At 42.2% G+C, this 24,192-nt stretch overlaps 1 protein-coding gene across 1 annotated transcript in view; it reads right to left on the bottom strand.

The window, feature by feature from the left end:
- The window catches only part of col27a1a (collagen, type XXVII, alpha 1a), a 292,078-nt gene extending 271,035 nt beyond the window's left edge, over window positions 1–21,043 (bottom strand). The window contains exons 1-2 of the mRNA XM_029708455.1: window positions 20,486–21,043; window positions 15,278–15,348 (exon numbers count right to left, since the gene is read on the bottom strand). Of these exons, the coding sequence (XP_029564315.1) occupies window positions 15,278–15,348; window positions 20,486–20,538 (124 nt within the window). The 5' untranslated portion in view covers window positions 20,539–21,043. The remainder of the gene's footprint in view (window positions 1–15,277; window positions 15,349–20,485) is intronic.
- Between the last annotated feature and the right edge of the window lie 3,149 nt (window positions 21,044–24,192).

Genomic DNA, 24,192 nt, shown 5'->3' with positions numbered 1-24,192 from the left:
ATATACAACGCAACATTCATCAATTTCTAAGATTTTACAGTTCATATAGGGAAATAAGTAAATTGAAATAAATTAATCTGGCCCTAATCAATGGATTTCACATGACTGGGAATACAGATACCTTTAAAAAAAGGTAGTGGCGTGGATCAGAAAACCAATCAGTATCTATTGTGACCACCATTTACCTCATGCTGCACGACATTTTCAGCTTCTAGGAATTGTTGTACAGATCCTTGCAACATGGGGCCGTGCACTATCATGCTGAAACATGAGGTGATGAATGACACGATATCAGGAGCTCGTCACGGTATCTCTTTGCATTCAAATTGCCATCGATAAAATGCTATTTTTTTCTTTGTCCATACCTTATGCCTGCCCATATCATAACCCCACCACCACCATGGGGCACTATGTTCACAGCCGCTCACCCACACAACGCCAAATCAAATCAAATGTTATTGGTAGCATACACATGGTTAGCAGATGTTAATGCGAGTGTTGCGAAATGCTTGTGCTTCTAGTTCAGACCGTGCAGTAATATCTAACAAGTAATCTAACAATTTCACAACAACTACCTTATACACACAAGTGTAAAGGAATGAATAAGAATATGTACAAATAAATATATGGATGAGTGATGGCCGTGCGGCATAGGCAAGATGCAGTAGATGGTATAGAGTACAGTATACGGCACAACCCTTGGGTTGTGCCGTGGCGGAGATCTTTGTGGGCTATACTCGGCCTTGTCTTCGGACGGTAAGTTGGTGGTTGTAGATATCCCTCTAGTGGTGTGGGGGCTGTGCTTTGGCAAAGTGGGTGGGGTTATATCCTGCCTGTTTGGCCCTGTCCGGGGGTATCATCGGATGGGGCCACAGTGTCTTCTGATCCCTCCTGTCTCAGCCTCCAGTATTTATGCTGCAGTAGTTTATGTGTCGGGGGGCTAGGGTCAGTCTGTTACATCTGGAGTATTCTCTTGTCTTATTCGGTGTCCTGTGTGAATGTAAATATGCTCTCTCTAATTCTCTCTTTCTTTCTTTCTTTCTCTCGGAGGACCTGAGCCCTAGGACCATGCCTCAGGACTACCTGGCATGATGACTCCTTGCTGTCCCCAGTCCACCTGGCCATGCTGCTGCTCCAGTTTCAACTGTTCTGCCTGCGGCTACGGAACCCTGACCTGTTCACCGGACGTGCTTGTTGCACCCTCGACAACTACTATGATTATTATTATTTGACCATGCTGGTCATTTACGAACATTTTAACATCTTGACCATGTTCTGTTATAATATCCACCCGGCACAGCCAGAAGAGGACTGGCCACCCCTCATAGCCTGGTTCCTCTCTAGGTTTCTTCCTAGGTTTTTGGCCTTTCTCAGGAGTTTTTCCTAAGGAGTTTTTCCCAGACACCGTGCTTCTTTCACATGCATTGCTTGCTGTTTGGGGTTTTAGGCTGGGTTTCTGTACAGCACTTTGAGATTTCAGCTGATGTACGAAGGGCTATATAAATAAATTTGATTTGATTTGATTTGATTTATATACACATGATATGGTCCGCTCATCATAACGTTCGTGACAGAATATCCCACCAAGCAAGGACCAAGCAGCGTGTGATGGAGGTAAAGGACTTTTGGACCTGGGAGGAGATCATGAGTGGATGCGAGACCCTTCCTTGGCGGGAGTCGCAGAGGACTCAGAAAGGACAGCGACGACACCGGGGACCGCGGCCACAGAAACCCCAAGATTTATTTGGGGGGGGCACGAGGGGTGGTCGACCGAGCCAAGGAGAGAGCCAGAGCCTGCCTGGGAGTCGATGGAGCAGTGTGAGGAGGGATATCGGAGGTGGCTAGGAGTATGGATGTTGGATATCGGATGTTGGCTAGGAGTATGCTGCAGCGCAGGTGTGCTGAAGAGCGTGCCATCTGCGCCGGCTCCACGCACCAAGCCTCCAGTGCACCTCCCCAGTCTGGTACGTCCTGTACCATTTCCCCGGAGCCGCCACCGACACTAGTCACCCCCCCACCCTCCCCATTTGGTTTCAGGTATTGCCGGCCGGAGTCCGCACCTTTTGGGGGGGGGGGGTACTGTCACGCCCTGACCATAGAGAACCGTTCTCTATGGTGTTGTAGGTCAGGGCTTGACTAGGGGGTTTTCTCGTCGATTCATTTCTATGTTTGGATTGAGTATGGTTCCCAATTAGAGGCAGCTGATTATCGTTGTCTCTAATTGGGGATCATACTTAAGGTGTCCCTGTTCCCACCTGCTTATGTGGGATATTGTTTGTGTTAGTGTTTTGTGCACTGCGGCTTTCACGTTCGTGTTATGTTTATTGTTTTTGGTAGTTTCACTGTGTAATAAAGTATGTGGAACTCAACTCACGCTGCGCCTTGGTCTGCTCATTATGACGATCGTGACACCAATGAAGTTCTTTCAGGGCCGTCGAGGTGTCTGCTTGGGGGGATATACACGGCTGTGATTATAATCAAAGAGAATTCTCTTGGTAGATAATGGCTACAGACGTGAGTGCTACGGGTCGGTAGTCATCTAGTTAGGTTACCTTAGTGTTCTTGCTTGAAACATGTTGGTATTACAGACTCAGTCAGGGAGAGGTTGAAAATGTCAGTGAAGACACTTGCCAGTTGGTCAGCGCATGCTCGGAGTACACGTCCTCGTAATCCGTCTGGCCCTGCAGCCTTGTGAATGGTGACCTGTTTAAAGGTCTTACTCACATCGGCTGCGGAGAGCGTGATCACACAGTCGCCCGGAACAGCTGATGCTCTCATGCATGTTTCAGTGTTTCTTGCCTCGAGGCGAGAATATAAGTTATTTTGCTCGTCTGGTAGGCTCGTGTCACTGGGCAGCTCTCAGCTGTGCCGGTGTAGTACGATTCGATCTTAGTCCTGTATTGTTGCTTTGCCTGTTTGATGGTTTGTCGGAGGGCAGAGAGAGATTTCTTATTTGCTTCCGAGTTAGAGTCCCGCTCCTTGAAAGCGGCAGCTCTACCCTTTAGCTCAGTGCGAATGTTACCTGTAATCCATGGCTTCTGGTTGGGGTATGTACGTACAGTCCCTGTGGGGACGACGTCCTCAATGCACTTATTGATAAAGCCAGTGACTGATGTGGTGTACTCCTCAATGCCATCGGAAGAATCCAGGAACATATTCCAGTCTGTGCTAGCAAAACAGTCCTGTAGTTTAGCATCTGCTTCATCTGACCACTTTTTATAGACCGAGTCACTGGTGCTCCCTGCTTACATTTTTGCTTGTAAGCAAGAATCAGGAGGATAGAATTACAGTCAGTTTTTCCAAATGGAGGGCGAGGGAGAGCTTTGTACGCATCTCTGTGTGTGGAGTAAAGGTGGTCTATAGTTTTTTTCTCCCTCTGGTTAGACATTTAACATGCTGATAGAAATTAGGTAAAACTGATATAAGTTTCCCTGCATTAACCTGTTGGGGATAGGGGGCAGTATTTGCACGGCCGGATAAAAAACGTACCCGATTTAATCTGGTTATTACTACTGCCCAGAAACTAGAATATGCATATAATTATTGGCTTTGGATAGAAAACATCCTAAAGTTTCTAAAACTGTTTGAATGGTGTCTGTGAATATAACAGAACTCATATGGCAGGCAAAAACCTGAGAAGATTCCTTACAGGAAGTGCCCTCTCTGACCATTTCTTGGGCTTCTACACTCTCTTTATTGAAAACTGAGGATCTCTGCTGTAACGTGACACTTCCTACGGCTCCCATAGGCTCTCAGAAGGCGGCAAAACGGTGAATGATGCCTTTGTAGCCCCTGGCTGAAAAACAGTAGCGCATTTGGATAGTGGTCGATCAGAAAACAATGAGACTGGGGCGCGTGCACGAGGCGACACCATGTTTTTTATTTTTTTCGTCTTTGAATGAAAACAGGGTTTCCCAGTCGGAATATTATCACTTTTTTACGAGAAAAATCGCATAAAAATTGATTTTAAACAGTGGTTGACATGCTTCGAAGTATGGTAATGGAATATTTCAAAAAAAATTGTCACGAAACGCGTCGGGCGCGTCACCCTTCGTCACCCTTCGGATAGTGTCTTGAACGCACGAACAAAACAGAGGATATTTGAACATAACTATGGATGATTTTGAACCAAACCAACATTTGTTATTGAAGTAGAAGTCCTGGGAGTGCATTCTGACGAAGAACAGCAAAGGTAATCCAATTTTTATTATAGTAAATCTGAGTTTGGTGAGGGCCAAACTTGGTGGGGTTCAAAATAGCTAGCCCGTGATGGCAAGCTATCTACTCAGATTATTGCAACATGTGCTTTTGCCGAAAAGCTATTTTAAAATCGGACATAGCGATTGCATAAATGAGTTCTGTATCTATAATTCTTAAAATAATTGTTATGTTTTTTGTGAACGTTTATCGTGAGTAATTTAGTAAATTCACCGGAAGTTTGCGGGGGGGTATGCTGGTTCTGAACGTCACATGCTAATGTAAAAAGCTGGTTTTTGATATAAATATGAACTTGATTGAACAAAACATGCATGTATTGTATAACATAATGTCCTAGGGGTGTCATCTGATGAAGATCAAAGGTTAGTGCTGCATTTAGCTGTGGTTTGGATTTATGTGACATTATATGCTAGCTTGAAAAATGGGTGTCTGATTATTTCTGGCTGGGTACTCTGCTGACATAATCTAATGTTTGCTTTCGTTGTAAAGCCTTTTTGAAATCGGACAGTGTGGTTAGATTAACGAGAGTCTTGTCTTTAAAATGGTGTAAAATAGTCATATGTTTGAGAAATTGAAGTAATAGCATTTCTAAGGTATTTGAATAACGCGCCACGGGATTCCACTGGCTGTTGAGTAGGTAGGACGATTTCATCCCACATACCCTAGAGAGGTTAAAGTCTCCAGCCACTTGGAGCACCGCCTCTGGATGAGCGTTTTCCTGTTTGCTTATGGCAGTATACAGCTCATTGAGTGCAGTTTTAGTGCCAGCATCGGTCTGTGGTGGTATGTAGACAGCTACGAAAAATACAGATGAAAACTCTAGGTAGATAGTGTGGTCTACAGCTTATCATGATACTCGAGACTTCCTTAGATACCGTGCACCAGCTGTTGTTTACATATATGCATAGGGCCCTGCCCCGTGTCTTACCAGAGGCTTCTGTTCTATCCTGCCGATCGAGTGTATAAACCGCCAGCTTCAAATCAAATCAAATTTTATTGGTCACATACACATGGTTAGCAGATGTTAATGCGAGTGTAGCGAAATGCTTGTGCTTCTAGTTCCAACCATGCAGTAATATCTAACAAGTAATCTAAGAACTTCACAACAACAAAGGAATGGAGGGTGAGGGAGGGCTTTGTATGCACCACGGAATTTAGAGTAGCAATGATCCAGAATGCTGCCAGCCTGGATCGTGCATTTGATTGGCTGATAAAATGTAGGGAGCCTTGTTTTCAGATTGGCTTTGCTAAAATCCCCAGCTACAATAAATGCAGCCTCAGGATATGTGGTTTCCAGTTTACATAGAGTCCAAAGAAGTTCTTTTAGGGCTGTCGAGGTGTCTGCTTGGGGGGGATATACACGACTGTGATTATAATCGAAGAGAATTCTCTTGGTAGATAATGCGGTCGGCATTTGATTGTAAGGACTTCTAGGTCAGGTGAACAAAAGGACTTGAGTTCAAGTATGTTGTTATGATCACACCACGACTCGTTAATCATAAGCCATACACCCCCGCCCTTCTTCTTACCAGAGAGATGTTTGTTTCTGTTGGCGTGATGCGTGAAGAAACCAGGTGGCTGTACCGACTCTGATAACGTATTCCGAGTGAGCCATGTTTCCGTGAAACAGAGAACGTTACAATCTCTGATGTCTCTCTGGAAGGCAACCCTTGCTCGGATTTCGTCTACCTTGTTGTCAAGAAACTGGACATTGGCAAGTAGTATACTCAGGAGCGGTGGGCGATGTGCCCGTCTACGGAGCCTGGCCAGAAGACCGCTCCGTCTACCCCTTCTTCGGCGCCGTTGTTTTGGGTCGCCTGCTGGGATCTGATCCATTGTCCTGGGTGGTGGACCAAACAGAGGATCCGCTTCGGGAAGGTTGTATTCCTGGTCATAATGTTGGTAAGTTGACGTTGCTCTTATATCCAATAATTCCTCCAGGCTGTATGTAGTAAGACTTAAGATTTCCTGGGGCAACAGTGTAAGAAATAATACATAAAAAAAACAAAATTCTGCATAGTTTCCAAAGAACGCGAAGCGAGGCAGCCTTCTCTGTCGGCGTTCAGCCACGACTCGGTGAAACATAAGATATTACAGTTTTAATGTCCCGTTGATAGGATATACATGCTTTCAGTTTGTCCCATTTATTTTCCAGCGACTGAACGTTAGCTAGCAGGATGGAAGGCAAAGGCAGATTAGCCACTAGTCGTTTGATCCTCACAAGGCACCCTGATGTTATTCCACTAAATCTCTGTTTCCTTCTCCTGCGAATGACGGGGATCTGGGCCTAGTCGGGTGTCTGTAGTATATCCCTCCCGTCCGACTCATTGAAGAAAAACTCTTTGTCTAATCTGAGGTGAGTAATCGCCGTTCTGATGTCCAGAAGCTCTTTTCGGTCATAAGAGATGGTAGCAGCAGCATTATGTACAAAACAAGTTACGAACAACACAAAAAAAGAAACAAAATAGCATGGTTGGTTAAGAGCCAATAAGACAGCAGCCATCCCCTCCTGCGCCATCTTTTTAAATGTCTTATTATGACATTTACATTTAACATTTTAGTAGACGCTCTTATCCAGAGCGACTTACAGTAGTGAATGCATACATTTTATATATATATTTTTTTCCATACTGGTCCCCCGTGGGAATCGAACCCACCACCCTGGCGTTGCAAACGCCATGCTCTACCAACTGAGCCACACGGGACAAGATAGAGCTCATGAGAGGGGAGGTAGAATTTTGACATTTGTAAAGAATGTGATTAAGTGTGAACAAATTGAATTCAAGAATAAATATATTCTGGAAATTATTGGTATTACAAAAACTTTATTTCCACAAATGTCATTCAATATCATTGGTGTACTGTATACACTACCGTTCAAAGGTTTGGGGTCACTTAGAAATGTCCTTGTTTTTGAAAGAAAAGCATATTTTTGTCCATTAAAATAACATCAAATTGATCAGAAATACAGTTTAGACATTGTTAATGTTGTAAATGTAAAATGTAGCTGGAAACGGCAGATTCTTTATGGAATATCTACATAGGCATTGTGGCGTACAGCAGGTCAGCCACCAGGGGGAGACTCGTCGAGGCCTGGTGACAGACGGAGTATACATCACGAGGCGATGGCTCCATCTTCTGGACGTGCCAGGTCTTGACGGGCTCTCGGGCCAGGACTAATTGGGGCTGATTGCGAGTTGGTGAGTAATCAAGGGCTGATTGCTCACCGGCAGTACAAGTCCCATAAAGCTGCCAGAAGGGCAGCACACAGGGAAGAGACTGGGGGAAGAAAGGACTCTTGTATAGTTGGGAATGGTTGCAGAGGTAACAGAAATGAGCTCCGTTTTTGATTCCCACAGGATTCAGCAAGCCCCGGAGCCCAGAAGACGGTATCCCGGAGAGGGTCTCATGGGGGAGACCTTTTCTTTTGAACTATTATTTTAATAAACACCTTTGAAACTGAGCTAATCCTACTCTGTCCGTGTCTGATCTGTGTAAACGTTTTGACCCAACCCCCTGTTCTGCCACAGCGTACAGAGGCCCATTATCAGAAAGCATCACTCCTGTGTTCCAATGGCACGATGTGTTAGCTAGTCCAAGTTTATAATTTTAAAAGGATAATTGATCATTAGAAAACCCTTTTGAAATGATGTTAGCACAGCTGAAAACTGTTGTTCTGATTAAAGAAGCAATAAAACTGGCCTTCTTTAGACTAGTTGAGGATCTGGAGAATCAGCAATTGCGGCTCAATTTTTACAGGCTCAAAATGGCCGGAAACAAAGACCTTTCTTCTGAAACTCATCAGTCTATTCTTGTTCTGAGAAATTAAGGCTATTCCATGCGAGAAATTGCCAAGAAACTGATGATCTCTTACAACGCTGTGTACTACTCCCTTCACAGAACAGCGCAAACTGGCTCTAACCAGAATAGAAAGAGGAGTGGGAGGCCCCGGTGTACAACTGAGCAAGAGGACAAGTACATTAGAGTGTCTAGTTTGAGAAACAGACACCTCACAAATCCTTAATGGGGAGCTTCGTTAAATAGTACCCAATATGGCTTTTTCTTTGCAACTCTGCCTAGAAGGCCAGCATCCCGGAGTCGCCTCTTCACTGTTGACGTTGAGACTGGTGTTTTGCGGGTACTATTTAATGAAGCTGCCAGTTGAGGACTTGTGAGGCGACACGGATAAAATAGAGCTGGCGGGTTTTTCCATGCAAAGCAGAACAGAGAAGCTACGTCTGGTAAGACGAGGGGTGGGGGGGTGTCTATTTGTAAATAACAGCTGGTGCGTGATGTCTAATATTAATAAAGTCTCAAGGTATTGTTTGCCTGTGGTAGAGTACCTTATGATAAGCTGAAGACCACACTATCAACCAAGAGTTCTCACCTATATTATTCGTAGCCGTCTATTTACCACCACAGACCAATGCTGTCACAAAGACCGCAATCAACCAACTCTATAAGGCCATAAGCAAACAAGAAAATGCTCATCCAGAAGCAGCGGTCCTAGTGGCCAGGGACATTAATGCAGGCAACCTTATATCAGTTTTACCAAATTTTTGCCAGGATGTCACGTGCAACCTGAGGAAAAAAAACTCTACACCATCTTTACACCACACACAGAAATACGGAAGTGGTCAGATTACGTGGATGCTACGCTACAGGATTGTTTTGCTAGCACAGACTGGAATATGTTCTGGGATTCATTTAATGGCATTGAGGAGTATACCACCTCAGTCATCGGCTTCATCAATAAGTGCATCGACGACGTTGTCCCCACAGTGACCGTACATATCCCAACCAGAAGCCATGGATTACAGGAAACATCCGCATCAAGCTAAAGGCTAGAGCTGCTGCTTTCAAGGAGCGGGTCACTAATCCAGACCCTTATAAGAAATCCCGCTATGCCCTCAGACAAACCATCAAACAAGCAAAGGGTCAATACCGGATTAAGACTGAATCCTACTACACTGGCTCTGACGCTCGTCCGATGTGGCAGGGCTTGAAAACTATTACGGACTACAAAGGGAAACCCAGACGCGAGCTGCCCAAGACGAGCTAAATTACTTTTATGCTCGCTTCGAGGCAAGCAACACTGAAACATGCACGAGAGCACCAGCTGTTCTGAATGACTGTGTGATAACGCTCTCGGTAGCCGATGTGAGCAAGACCTTTAACCTCTCTGGCGCATGTGGGACGAACTCGTCCCACCTACGTAACAGCCACTGAAATCCAGTGGCGCGATTTTTGAATCGTTAGAAAAACTATTACTTCAATTTCTCAAACATATGACTATTTTACAGCTATTTAAAGACAAGAATCTCGTTAATCTAACCCCACTGTCCGATTTCAAAAAGGCTTTACAACGAAAGCAAAACATTAGATTATGTCAGCAGAGTGCCCAGCCAGAAAAAATCAGACACCCATTTTTCAAGCTAGCATATCATGTCACATAAACCCAAACCACAGCTAAATGCAGCACTAACCTTTTATGATCTTCATCAGATGACACACCTAGGACATTGTGTTATACAATACATGCATGTCTGTTCAATCAAGTTCATATTTATATCAAAAACCAGCTTTTTACATTAGCATGTGACGTTCAGAAAAAGCATAACCCCCGCAAACTTCCGGGGAATTTACTAACAGTTTGCTAAATTACTCACGATAAACGTTCACAAAAAGCATAACAATTATTTTAAGAATTATAGATACATTACTCCTCTATGCACTCGATATGTCCGATTTTAAAATAGCTTTTCGGATGAAGCACATTTTGCAATAATCTAAGTACATAGCCCGGCATCACAGGGCTAGCTATTTAGATACCCACCCAGGTCAGCCTCCACCAAAATCACATTTCCTATAAGAAAAATGTTCTTACCTTGCTTGTTCTTCGTCAGAATACACTGCCAGGACTTCTACTTCAATAACAAATGTAGGTTTGGTCCCAAATAATCCATCGTTATATCCAAACAGCGACGTTTTGTTCGTGAGTTCTAGACACTATCAGAATGCTTCTTCACGGTGTCGCGCATGGCGCATTGGCGTGACAAAAATGTCTAAATATTCCATTACCGTACTTCGAAGCATGTCAACCGCTGTTTAAAACCAATTTTTATGCCATTTATCTCGTAGATAAGTGATAATATTCCGACCGGGAGTATGCATTGAGCCTAAACAGCCGAATAAAATTTCTCCTCAGGAGCGACTCGTGCACGCGCCTCATTCAAAGGTCCTCTGAGCAGCCACTTACAAAAGGTGATAATGTATTTCAGCCTGAGGCTCCCTCGTAAACCTTCAGTTATTTCCCGGGCTCTGAGAGCCTATTGGAGCCCTGGGAATTGTCACGTTACAGCTAAGATCCTTAATTTTCAATAAAAAGATGCAAGACGCACGACTCCTTGTCAGACAGGGTACTTCCTGCTTGAAACCTTGTCAGGTTTTTGCCTGCCATAGGAGTTCTGTTATACTCACAGACACCATTCAAACAGTTTTAGAAAATTCAGAGTGTTTTCTATCCAAACCTGAACAATAATATGCATATTCTAGCTTCTGAGTTGGTGTAGGAGGCAGTTAAAAATGGGAACATATTTTTTCCAAAATTCTCAATACTGCCCCCTATCCTCAAAAGGTTAAACAGGTCAACATTCACAAAGCCGCGGGGCCAGACGGATTACCAGGACAAGTACTCAAAGCATGCGCGGACCAACTGGCAAATGTTGGCAAATGTCTTCACTGACATTTTCAACCTCTTCCTGACCGAGTTTGTAATACCTACATGTTTCAAGCAGACCACCATAGTCCCTGTGCCCAAGGAAGCGAAGGTAACCTGACTAAATTATTACCGCCCCGTAGCACTCATGTCGGTAGCCATGAAGTGCTTTGAAAGGCTGGTCATGACTCACATCAACAGCATCCTCCCGAATACCCTAGACCCACTCCAATTCGCATACCGTCCCAACAGATGCACATATGATGCAATCTCAATCACATTCCACACTATATGTATATATGTATATATGTATGTATGTACAGCCTTCCCTGTAGCTCAGTTGGTAGAGCATGGTGTTTGCAACACCAGGGTTGTGGGTTCGATTCCCATGGGGGGCCAGCACAGAAAAAAAAATGTATGAAATGTATGCAGTCGCTCTGGATAAGAGCGTCTGCTAAAATGTAAAAAATGTATGTATGTATACATTTTATATATATATAAATTGTATCTGAACAAAAATATAAACGCAGCATGTAAAGTGTTGGTCCCATGTTTCATGAGCAGAAATGTTCCATGCACACAAAAAGCTTATTTATCTCAAATTTTGTGACCAAATTTGTTTACATCCCTGTTAGTGATAATTTCTCCTTAGCCAAGATAAAAAAAAGGATTTCTGTCTACAATAATGCCCTTTTTTTGGAGATAAAACTCATTCTCATTGGCTGGGCCTGGCTCACCAGTGGATGGGCCTGGTTCCCAAGTGGGTAGGCCTATGCCCTCCCTCCCAGGCCCACCCCTGCCCAGTCATGTGAAATCCACAGATTAGGGCCTATTGATTGTATTTCAATTGACCGATTTACCTTATATGAACTGTAACTCAGTAAAATTGGTGAAATTGTTGCATGTTGTGTTTAATATTTTTCTTCAGTATAAGTGCATGGGTGTGGTATTACACTCTAAACTGACTTCTAAGTTGGTCAATACTGTGAAATTTAGATAAGAAACTGTCTTAACACTAATGCTGCTAAGGTTTATACGCATGCTATGATATTTTTCTCACATGTCTTATTGCATGAAAGAAAAACGACAAATCATTGCAATCTCTGTTCAAGCGTGTATTGAATTTTTTTTTTAATCAAAAACGAATACTTATCACCACTGTTTAATTCTCAAGAAACACAATTTCTTAAGTTTTGAAAGTTTTTGTACATTTACAAATGTACAACTGCTTTTTAAACGTGTACATGGACTTGCTCCACAACAAGTGAAGTGACTACTACCACTTTACTATCTATATGGTCACACACTAGGGGAGCAATTAATGGAAACTGTAGAGTTCCAGTGTGTGGAACAGCTTTCGCCCAATCTGCATTTTTACCACTGGAGCCAGCTTCCTGAAAACTTAAAATGTGTGGCTAATGTCAGTGCTTTTACACAGTGGTGGAAAAAGTACCCAATTGTCATACTTGAGTAAAAGTATAGATATCTTAATAGAAAGTTACTAAAGTAAAAGTAAAATTCCCCCAGTAAAATACTACTTGAATAAAAGTCTAGAAATATTTGGTTCTAAATATACTTAAGTATCAAAAGTAAATGTAATTGCTAAAATATACTTAAGTATCAAAAGTAAAAGTATAAATAATTTCAAATTCCTTCTATTAAGCAAAGCCAGCGACACCATTTAAAAAAAAAAATGTATGGCTAGCCAGGGGCAGGCTCCAACACTCAGACATAATTTACAAACCAGGCATGTGTTTAGAGAGTCCACCAGATCAGAGGCAGTAGGGATGACCAGGGATGTTCCCTTCATAAGTGTGTGAATTAGACCATTTCCTGTCCTGCTAAGCATTCAAAATGTAACTAACACTTTTGGGTGTCAGGTAAAATGTATGGAGTAAAAAGTATATTATTTTCTTTAGGAACGTAGTGAAGTATAAATAGTAAAGTAATGTACAGATACCCCCAAAAACTAATTAAGTATTACTTTAAAGTATTTTTACATAAGTACTTTACACCACTGCTTTTACACCAAAAGTTAAAACAGTGGTTAAAAGAACAGCAGGTTTGTAGCCACTCGTGAATTTTTTTTGTTGCTGTTTGTTTTTGTTACTGTTTTTTACTATGTGTTTTTACAACTCATAGGTCCAATAACAATGTGTCCGATAATTATTATGTGCAATGTCTTGACTTCTGTGTGGAAACATATCTGTATGTCCTGACCTCTGTTTTTTGTACTATTCTTTTCTTTTAAATATATTTCAGAACTGTATGTTGTCTGCTCGTAAATGTTTTTTTTGTTTATATGTTCACCTGCCTGGGGACTGCAGATGGAAATTAGCTGTTGGCTAAATCTAGTACAACGCATTTTTATCAAGTCTACTGAGACTTATGTTTTGTTGTATATTGCGCCTGTTCAAATAAACGTAAAAATAATAATAATATGTTCAATAGGAAAAATCAGCCCCCGCTCGCAACCACCCAGCAGGTGGTCCCTGGAATACACCATGGGGACTGCAGGCGATGGGACTGCCACTGACTGGTTTAAGTTGATTGGTGTGTCTCTGCTCTAAGACATGGTATCCCTGCCAAACTCCATAGGGCCCGACTCCGATTTAGGAAATGTACACCTTTCCTACGCACGCCTTTCCTGCGCCCTTCTCAGTAGTTAGTATTCAGACTTACCTTATGCAGGTGCGTAACGGGCTTTGCAGGCTTGGTGTGCGCGCTCAATACATTTAATTAAACCGCTGAAAACCCTCCCACTTACTGGCCAACAGATTTTCTCGTGGAGTTTTAATTCAGGGTTTTCAGTAAATTTATCTTAAGCCTTTAAAAATGGTGTACCTTTAACTCAAATTTGTCGACAGACTAGAATACATAAAAAAACAGGTTCAGAATATAGGGATCAACTAAAGAAAGCCAACTAAATATGTGCATATTCATCTCCGATTGAACACTAACTGGTAGATAAAAAAATACTCTGATTTTGTAGATTAATTAGGCAAATTTTGGGGTAAGGAAAGTATGTATTATTCATTTAAAAAAACAGGTTTGGAGAGCCTACAGTGGTTTGATTCATCCTGAAAGTTGCCATAATCAAGTTCAATCCATTAAATATTGGAAGGTGGAAAAAAGTGTACAATAAAGGGTTGAACAATAGCCCTATAAATCTACCTTAATCCTCACTAATCATGGAACTGTCCAGTCGTCGTGAACCGTGCACTAAGGTCCATGTTTAACCTGCTACGTGTGGTTCCATAATGATTCAAATAGGCTACATGTCCCAAATTTTTGCACACTGGAGTGAGTTATAAATGTATGTGGGTATTACTGACGGTGGCTCCCAATAGTGGCTAATATTTAACATGATACAAAATGTAAAATATAACGGAGAAAAGAGCAAAAACAGGTTCAGCCCTACAGAATCCTATAGCTTGCGTCTCCAAATTTCATCCACGCAAATGTATATATTATATTTATTTATTTATAGACTACTTAACTGTAGAAAGGGGGCCTTAATACATGTCATGTTGATTTGATTTTCAGTTTGCTTCCATATGACTGGTTTCACATTCATCTCTAGGGATCCTTCTCAATCCCCCTCTCCAAATGAATTACTCATTTACCTAGCTCTTATCAATTTATAAATTACAGTGCATGGAGAATGCTGTTATTTCTATCAGAAAAAATAAAGTACATGCTTTTTCCACTTTTTCCGCATGTTCACGCGACCTTATTTGTGGTCTCCTCGCACGTAAAGGTAATGGAATTAAGTCAAGGTCTGAATACGACATATCTGTAGACACACGTCCGCCACACCTTCATTTCTTAGATCTCCACCCAGAACAAATGGCGGGTGAATAGCAGGCAATTCTCATGCTTAAGTTCAAGGTCATAATACGCATAGAGAAAAGTACAGAAGGGAATTATGTTCCATTTGCGCACCTTTAACTCGGGTCGGAATTGGCCCCTATGGCCTATGCCTCTTCGCTTCTAATTCAATTCCACATAATGGATGAGTTCAGGGCCTCATTACTCATATATATATATATATTTTGAACCAGAGCAGTTATTGTAATTCTGTGTCAATTGTGTTAATTTGTGTCTTTGGAAAGCCGCAAACCTCACAAGAGCCATCACACCTTAATGAGCCGTTTGAGCTCTACACACACATTGCCATGGAAACATCCAAATCCCATACAGCATGTTTACAGGCTTGCGCTATGAGCACAATATAACTCCAATCCAAGCTGTTTCACTGCTTTTCCGCTATTAAATAGGCACTGTGAAACCAGGGTGGAAAAGAAAAGAAATGAATGCCAGAAGGAAGTAATGTCTTACCTTCAGAGTGTACTTGTGCAAGTCCCAGGTAACAAGTACAATATAAAACTGTACAGAGCAATAGGACTCTCCTGTGAGGAAGAAAGGAGAGGCTGGTTAGAAACACTCTACAGCAATTAATGTTACAGCTAGGTTGGCTCGCTAAACAACTTAAGGCCCAAAATGCATTTTTTATTGTATTGAAAGAATTACCTTTCACGAGACACTATACTTCACTTTATATCATTGTAGTTGATATCAATGGTAAGTTGAATTTGCAGATGGGATGTATGAGCATGACATGAGAAAGACTTATGAGTGTTGCTGCATTATGGTGACGTCAGGTGAAATAAAAAGCTTAAATCTGGGTCAGAACATACCCCAAAACAACAACAACCCAATCACAGCCTGTCATTTAATAACTCTCCATCATAATAAAGAATTGCAATAAAGTTCTCTGCAGAACTATTTCACGTTAAAAGGTAGCTTAGTCTCTAACACCCAGCAGCAGCAGCAGCCTCCAGTGAACATGTCCCTCTCACCACACTACAGGGGCTGACCAGGATCGTGTTCACTAGGCCACGCGATGGAAAACCTTCAAAAATATTTAGCAATGGAAAGCTACAATAAGCATTTCTTAATGGGTCCAGGTAGTCTCTCCCTGTTTCAGTCTGTTTTCTATTTCAGTTTGGTGTCCCAAGAGGGGTGAGGTGAGTGAATGACAGGTGGACTGGTAGCTCCAGAAGGTGAGGTCAGTACAGGTGCAACAACACTGGGCCCAAGAGACTGAAAAACAGCTTCTATCTCATGGCCATCAGACTGTTAAACAGCCATCACTAACACAGAGAGGCTGCTGCCTACATACAAACTCGAAATCATTGGCCACCTTAATAAATGGATCACTAGTCCACTCAACTCCCCCCCCCCCCCCCCCCCCCCACACACACACAGTCATTCTGCATTACCAAATAACAACCCGGAGAACCAGAGAATGCTCTGAAACCACTGTCTGATCTCACAGTAAGTAACGCAGCAGAGTGCCATCATCACCAACCCGACACCACTCTAACAGCTGGTTGTAGTCTCTGAGAGGTGTGTGAGTGTGTGAGTGTGTGAGTGTGTGTGTGTGTGTGTGTCTCATGACAAGCAGCTGGTTGTGGTCTCAGATTGTCTCTTATCAGCTGGGCAGGGATCCGCTGGAAGTGAGTTTCATTCTGTCAGTCGGTTTACATGTATGTGAACCAGACTTAATGTTGAGTCAACTAAGTGTGCTTGAAATTAACAGTATTTTTACAGTTGCACTGTTTTTACAGACTAAAGTCTACCTACTGGGCTGGCAAAATCTGTATCCTAAAGGTGGTTTGGTTAGAGGAGATACTGATGCTTGTAAGATGGGCTCTGTGGCAGGTCTGGGTTATGTGGGTTTGCTGGACAATTGGATTCTATTCGTTTGGAAACAACACTGCTTTTTAATAGGCAAAAGTTGCAGCCTTGGTGGTTTAGTTCAGACGGAGCTGTGTGACAGGTCGTTGGAGCTCCGTGGTCTCCTGTAAATGTAAAGCTGAACCTACAGGAGACAGCTTCGGCATACAGTGTAAATACGTCTGACATCTGCATATATCCTGTCTTTGGCGGTTTCACACTGCAACACCAGGGATGACTTTACAGCTGCGAGATTTGCAAGCAAGCTGAGTCTTCAAAATACAGGGCCAAAAGAACAAGAAAGCATCAAATACTAGCCAGCACAACCTCCGCAACCCTCAGTCAGAACTCACTTCATGGATCTACTGTTTCTGTTAGACCAGCTCTGCAAGAACCGTTGGTTGTCTCCCAGTGAGCAAAAGTATATAGTTGAGTAGGAAGACCTGCCCTCTCAAAGACCTCTCCACCCTGGTAGACAACTCCTCAGTGTTGCCCTCCCAGAATGAAAAGAACCTTAGCGTGACCCTGGACAACACCCTGTCGTTTTCTGCAAACATCAAAGCAGTGACCCACTCCTGCAGGTTCATTCTCTACAACATTGGTAGAGTACGACCCTACCTCACACAGGAAGCGGCACAGGTTCTAATCCAGGCACTTGTCCTCTCCCATCTGGATTACTGCAACTCGCTGTTGGTTGGGCTCCCCACTTGTTTAAATCAAACTCCTGCAACTTATCCAGAACGCTGCAGCCCGCGAGGTTTTCAACCTTCCCAAGTTCTCTCATGACACTCCACTGGCTTCCAGTCGAAGCTCGCATCCACTACAAGACCATGGTGCTTACCTACGGAACAGCAAGAGACACTGTCCCTCCCTACACCCCAACCTGAGCACTCCGTTCTACCACCTCAGGTCTCTTGACCCTCCCACCCTGTCCCAATGGTGGAACCAGCTTGAAACTCTACCTCTTCAAACAGTATCTTAAATAATCCTCGTCGTCACCCCCCCCCCCCCCCCACCTCTGACTCTACTTATAGCTACGATATTGAGGAAAACATTTCTCTACTGTATGTGCCTGTGATATGTGGTTGTCCTACCTAGCTATCTTAAGATGAATGTACTAACTGTAAGTTGCTCTGGATAAGAGTGGCTGCTAAATAACAAATGTCAAATGTAAATTGTTTGGCATACTTGTTTTGATTTTGCCTTTTTTTAATCAGGTAAGTCATTGAGAACACGTTCTCTTTTACAATAACAACATGACAAACTCTCTACATCTTCCCTTATGTAAGAGATGCACAAATCCACAATCGGAAATGGTCTATTATTTATTACCCCTTTGACATCCTTAAGTCATGCCAAAGCGCCCAACTGTTCAGATGTTGAAACCTCAATGATGCCTGGAGCTTCTGAGTGACCATTACAATCAATATACCAGGCAGCCTGTCTGACTTAAAAATGCCATTATACTAAAGCTCTGTTTCTCATTTTGTAGTCAGTGTGTAGGGCTCCTCTTCCTCTACTTTTCTGCATGCCTTCGACCTTAGTGGTTCCACTGACCTCGGTCCCTATCCTCACACTCTCGGTCCTTTATTACCTCCACCATCTATCTCTGTCCTCTCTTTTTCCAATCTGTATTTTTCTCTCTTTCTATATGTATTTCTCTCTCTCCCCCCCTCTCTCTGAGAGAGGGCTATCCATCTGGTCTCAACACATATACACATTTGATTGAACTTTGATAATATGCTGAATATATTTTTGCCAATATTGTTAGCTAAATAGGTTATGCTGTTTATTGTCATCAGATGAACAACAAAGCCACTGTAGACACCAGTGAAACAAGGTGGTGTAGTTTAATTATACATTCCTTGATCTACTTCCTTGCTCTTCCCTTCCTTCCCTCTTCCTTTTATTGATTAACAGACTTCATTCATTGAGGGTAATAAGATTTTGGGATATTCCTTTCATATACGAAATGGTAAAATGGTAGGCTATTTGATAGTGAAAGTCATCTGATAAAATATGAATAGTATGACCTATGAAAAAATCAAAGCCTATTTAGCCTCCTTTATGAAAATGAAAAGTTGACAAACAACCTCAAAGAGACTGATAACAACCAGTTGCTTGTTTGGAGACGGATAATGGACTGAGGAAAACCAAAAACAGATGGAACTCAAAAGTTGACAAATCACTTCACAGAATCTCCCTCTTCGATAAGACTGAGCGAGTTCTGTTCACACAACTCACCCGCCGACTCCAGCTGGTTTAAGTGTGGAGTGCGGTCATTATCCGGGTCCATCTTTAGTACTTCATTATGCAGTTCATCCTTGACCAAAACGACCCATTAAACCTTATCACTTTAACTCTTCACAGTGTTGCAAAAAAAAAAACTACGACTAGTCCCTGGAATGGTCAACATTTTATAGGCTTCGGCTAAGTGAAAACGAATGTCACATGGCCTTCTAAATACCGCCACTTTTAGACGAAAGACGTTCGTTTTCAGTCGCCGGGGTAATTGAATAGGCATAATTGTACGCGCACTTTGCGCTGAGAAAGTTACAGCTTTGACGAGAGCGCCGTGCATTCCAAAGATAACATAGCAAATGTATTTTAGGTTATTTTTCTAATTAATAAAAAACCCACAGTAGGCATATATTAGCATAGGCTTCTTCTCACTGTCGCCCTTAACTGTGTTCTCCTAAAACCCTTGCTTGACTGCATATTCGACCTAAATTAGCCTATTGTAACATCATATTCGACCTAAATTAGCCTATTGTAACATCATATTCGACCTAAATTAGCCTACTGTAACATCATATTCGAAAAGGTTACAAAGTAGATCCTGTTCCAACTGAATCAGTAACTTTCTCTGGAGCTTAATACAAACAACTTCAGGATATTTCAGACTCTGGGCAACTGTAAACCTGCCACAAATTAACATCGTTTGTGACAGGCTGCTGGACCATTGCCTGCCGGCAGGTAGGATTCATACCAAGAAGGTTGGACCAGTAAACGAAAGGTCGCTAGTTCGAACCTCCAAGCCAAGTAGATACAGCCTTCCCTGTAGCTCAGTTGGTAGAGCATGGTGTTTGCAACACCAGGGTTGTGGGTTCGATTCCCACGGGGGGCCAGCACAGAAAAAAAATGTATGAAATTGTATGAAATGTATGCATTCACTACTGTAAGTCGCTCTGGATAAGAGCGTCTGCTAAATGACTAAAATGTAAATGTAATGACAAATCAGTCGATCTGCCCAAGGCACTTAATCCTAAATGCTCTGGATAAGAGCGTCTGCCAAATGACCAGGTGAAAGTGGAGGAGACAGGTTAAATAAGTATTTTTAATCCTTGAGACATGGATCGTGTGTGCCATTCAGAGTGTGAATAGGCAAGACAAAATATTGACGTGCCTTTGTACGGGTATGGTAGTAGGTGGGTTTGAGTGTGTCAAGAATTGCAATGTTGCTGGGTTTTTCACACTCAATAGTTTCCTGTGTGTATCAAGAATAGTCCACAACCCAAAGGACATTCAGCCAATTTGAGCCAGCATCCCTATGGAACGCTTTCGACACCTTGTAGAGTCCATGCCCCGAAATAATTTAGGCTGTTCTGAGGGCAAAAGGGGGTGCAACTCAATAGTAGGAAGGTGTTCTTAATGTTCTGTACACTCAGTGTATATAGGCTAGGATAACTGAACATCTGCATTCAAAATCACATCGTAACTATCAGTCAGGTCCACTTCAATTAGGCTGCATATGCAAGTGTGTGAGTGACTCCATCACAGAAAACCATCCAGTATAGAAATACTTACTTTGTGTCGAGATGAGAGGTTCTGCAATCTCTCCTTCGGATCCCTAGATTCATTTGTATTCATTTGTCCTGGCAGTCAAAAACCGGATCTGTTAATCACAGCGTGACTCCTTTGCAAGGGAACAGAAAGCACCGGTTGTCCTTTAACACATTTGAGAAGCTTGCAATAAAGTTCCAAGGGAAAGCTCTTCTATTGATTTGCCTATCAAGACCAGCATAAATGACTGTAGTCAGCCAGAGAGCAGTTTGACAGGAAACTTTCCAGGGTGACTTTCTTCCGATATTCCCCGTGGTTCATTCATTTATGCCGATCCGTAATGAGGGACGTTGAATCAGAAAGAAAATGTTTAGTTCTTGAGGGGGTTACCGAGTCAGGAGCGGAGCACTCATCGTTTTCCTTTTTAAACAGCCTCTCTGTGGGTGACCGACCGTAAGGCACCGCAACACAGGGTGTCGGGTTACAAACCCAGCGGTTGCGCTGGGCAACTACACGAAGCCTCCAGGGGGTGGCCACACGAACCCGCTTAATCGGGAAACTGTCCTGTTAAAATGACCATTGAAATAATCCACGGCCGTATGTGAGAAGGTGCGTATATTCATTATCTACAATGTAACGAAAATAGGCTCAACAGGATCTTTATGCACTAGAACGTTTATTTAACTGGTTTAATTGAATTAATATAGCATGTCTAACAGATGGTCATTGCTTATGATGAAATCCTAGAGCATAGATATTTCCTGCATTAGCCCGTGACACTTAATTAACATGTTTCACAAAACCTCCCAGCATTCTAGTTTTCACAGATGTTACAGCAAACTTGGCAGGTGTGTCTTACAAGCCACCCTTGTATAAACAGGAGCAAGAGCCCTTGAGATAGATGTGATTTGTAACTTTTTGGGTGACCCCACTAAATTCAAATATAAAACTCTGTCATTCTCATTGAAAGCAAGTCTAAGAAGCGGTATATCTGTTCTGTGTGCTTTTTATATGTTTCCTGGTCTTAAGTTTCATTTTTGCATCTTTTACTTTCGGTTTTGTACATGAGCTTCAAACAGCTGAAAATACAACATTTTTGGTTATGGAAAATATATTTCACAGCGGTTTAGATGGTACAATATTTATCTACACTATACTTGCTTGTTTTGTCACATACATTTAAATTATATGAACTATTAGCATTTTAGCAACCAGGAAATGGCGGAGAGATTTCTGCATATTGCATCTTTAATGGTCAGTATCTTGGGTAATGGGAAAGCCATTAGGCCTACTTAACAAAGCAAAAAAAAAGTGAATCAAAGGTGTATAAACAAGCATGATTGAGCCATATTGTAGTAGATGTCAATGTGTACATGATAATGGGATGAAGTTTGAAAAACCATACAGCAGCTGAAATATTCCCCAGCTTGCAATGAGGAATCTGCCCAGAATCATGTTTCGGACTCGGCCCGGAATCAAAATGAATGATTGCCCAGAATCGGCCCAAGTACATCAGGCCGTTTCAGTCTACCAGAATTCAGCCGACTTTGCCGGCATCTAACCAGAATCCCGCCAGAAGCGGCCCGATGCAAATTTAAATAAATGTATACAAAATTACCTTATTTAGTCATTTTAAATATTACTATTATACGTTTTATACATACAAATTATACCCATCCACAAAAAAACATATTGTGTCGGAGGAAACACTATACACCTGGTGACCGTGCATGCGCCGAGTCTGACTCTCAGCCGAGTGCCCCTACTCTCAGCCGGAATCGGCCCAGATCCACTGTGCTTGCAGGGTTGAGATATTTGAGGAAAAAAAGGTACACACACTCATATCCAAATAACCCTTCTATAACATAGAAACACTGACATGTCTGCTCTGAGAACTTTTCACCCTTTGGCTTTGTTCACACATATGAATCATGTAACCATCCTCTTACATAGGTGTTCCTGTTGAACAATGTAAAAAGAAGTTACACGGTTTCACCTCTGACAACTTTTTGGAAATTATCTTTCATTTCGCCGACATTTATATTTCTCACTATCTCATAAGTAATTTTAATTACTCAGGAATATTGTGCAACCATCCTCTCACGTGTGGTGTCAATATTTATTTAACTGTTTACCTTCAACATGTTTGTATTGGTATTTATGAGGGATCCCCATTGGCTGATGCCAAGGCAGCGTTAAGGGACTTACATAAAAGATAAAACAGTACATCATATAACATTATTACACCACTACATATCTACTATACAAAATGTATAATACCACCAAACAATAATATTACAATGTGCACTACCGTTCAAAAAGTTTGGGGTCACTTAGAAATGTCTTAGTTTTTGAAAGAAAAGCAAATTTTTTGTCCATTAAAATAACATCAAATTGATCAGAAATCCAGTGTAGACATTGTTAACGTTTTAAATTACTATTTTTTAATGGAATATCTGCATAGGCGTACAGAGGCCCATTCATCACTCATGCATCACTCCTGTGTTCCAATGGACGTTGTGTTAGCTAATCCAAGTTTATCATTTTAAATGGCTAATTGATCATTAGAAAACCCTTTTGCAGTTATGTTAGCACAGCTGAAAACTGTTGTTCAGATTAGAGAAGCAATAAAACTGGCCTTCTTTAGACTAGTTGAGTATCTGGAGCATCAGCATTTGTGGGTTTGATTACAGGCTCAAAATGGCCGGAAACAAAGCCCTTTCTTCTGAATCTCGTCAGGCTATTCCATGCAGAAATTGCCAAGAAACTGAAGATCTCTTCAACGCTGTGTACTACTCCCGTCACAGAACAGCGCAAACTGGCTCTAACCAGAATATAAAGAGGAGTGGGAGGCCCCGGTGCACAACTAAGCAAGAGGACAAGTACATTAGTGTCTAGTTTGAGAAACAGACGCCTCACAAGTCCTCAACTGGCAGCTTCATTAAATAGTACCCGCAAAAGACCAGTCTCAACGCCAACAGTGAAGAGGTGACTCTGGGATGCTGGCCTTCTAGGTAGAGTTGCAAAGAAAAAGCCATATCTTAGACTGGCCAATAAAAGATTAAGATTAAGATGGGCAAAAGAACACAGACACAGGACAGAGGAAGATTGGAAAAAAGTGTTATGGACAGACAAATATAAGTTTGAGGTGTTCGGATCACAAAGAAGAACATTCGTGAGACGCAGAAAAAATGAAAAGATGCTAGAGGAGTGCTTGATGCCACCTGTCAAGCATGGTGGAGGCAATGTGATGGTCTGGGGGTGCTTTGATGGTGGTAAAGTGGGAGATTTCTAAAGGGTAAAAGGGATCTTGAAGAAGGAAGGCTATCACTCCATTTTGAAACGCCGTGCCATACCCTGTGGATGGCGCTTAATTGGAGCCTATTTCCTCCTACAACAGGACAATGACCCAAAGCACAGCTCCAAACTATGCAATAACTATTTAGGGAAGAAGCAGTCAGCTGGTATTCTGTCTATAATGGAGTGGCCAGCACAGTCACCGGATCTCAACCCTGTTGAGCTGTTATGGGAGCAGCTTGACCGTATGGCACATAAGAAGTGCCCATCAAGCCAATCTAACTTGTGGGATGTGTTTCAGGAAGTCCCTCTTTGTGGCACCTGAACAAATCAAATCAAATCCAATGTATTTATATAGCCCTTCTTACATCAGCTGATATCTCAAAGTGCTGTACAGAAACCCAGCCTAAAACCCCAAACAGCAAGCAATGCAG

This window comes from Salmo trutta, chromosome 23, assembly GCF_901001165.1.
Source record: "Salmo trutta chromosome 23, fSalTru1.1, whole genome shotgun sequence".
Classification (NCBI taxonomy): domain Eukaryota; kingdom Metazoa; phylum Chordata; class Actinopteri; order Salmoniformes; family Salmonidae; genus Salmo; species Salmo trutta.
Note: the sequence above shows the minus strand (reverse complement) of the source record. Positions and strands in the feature narration are given on the sequence as shown.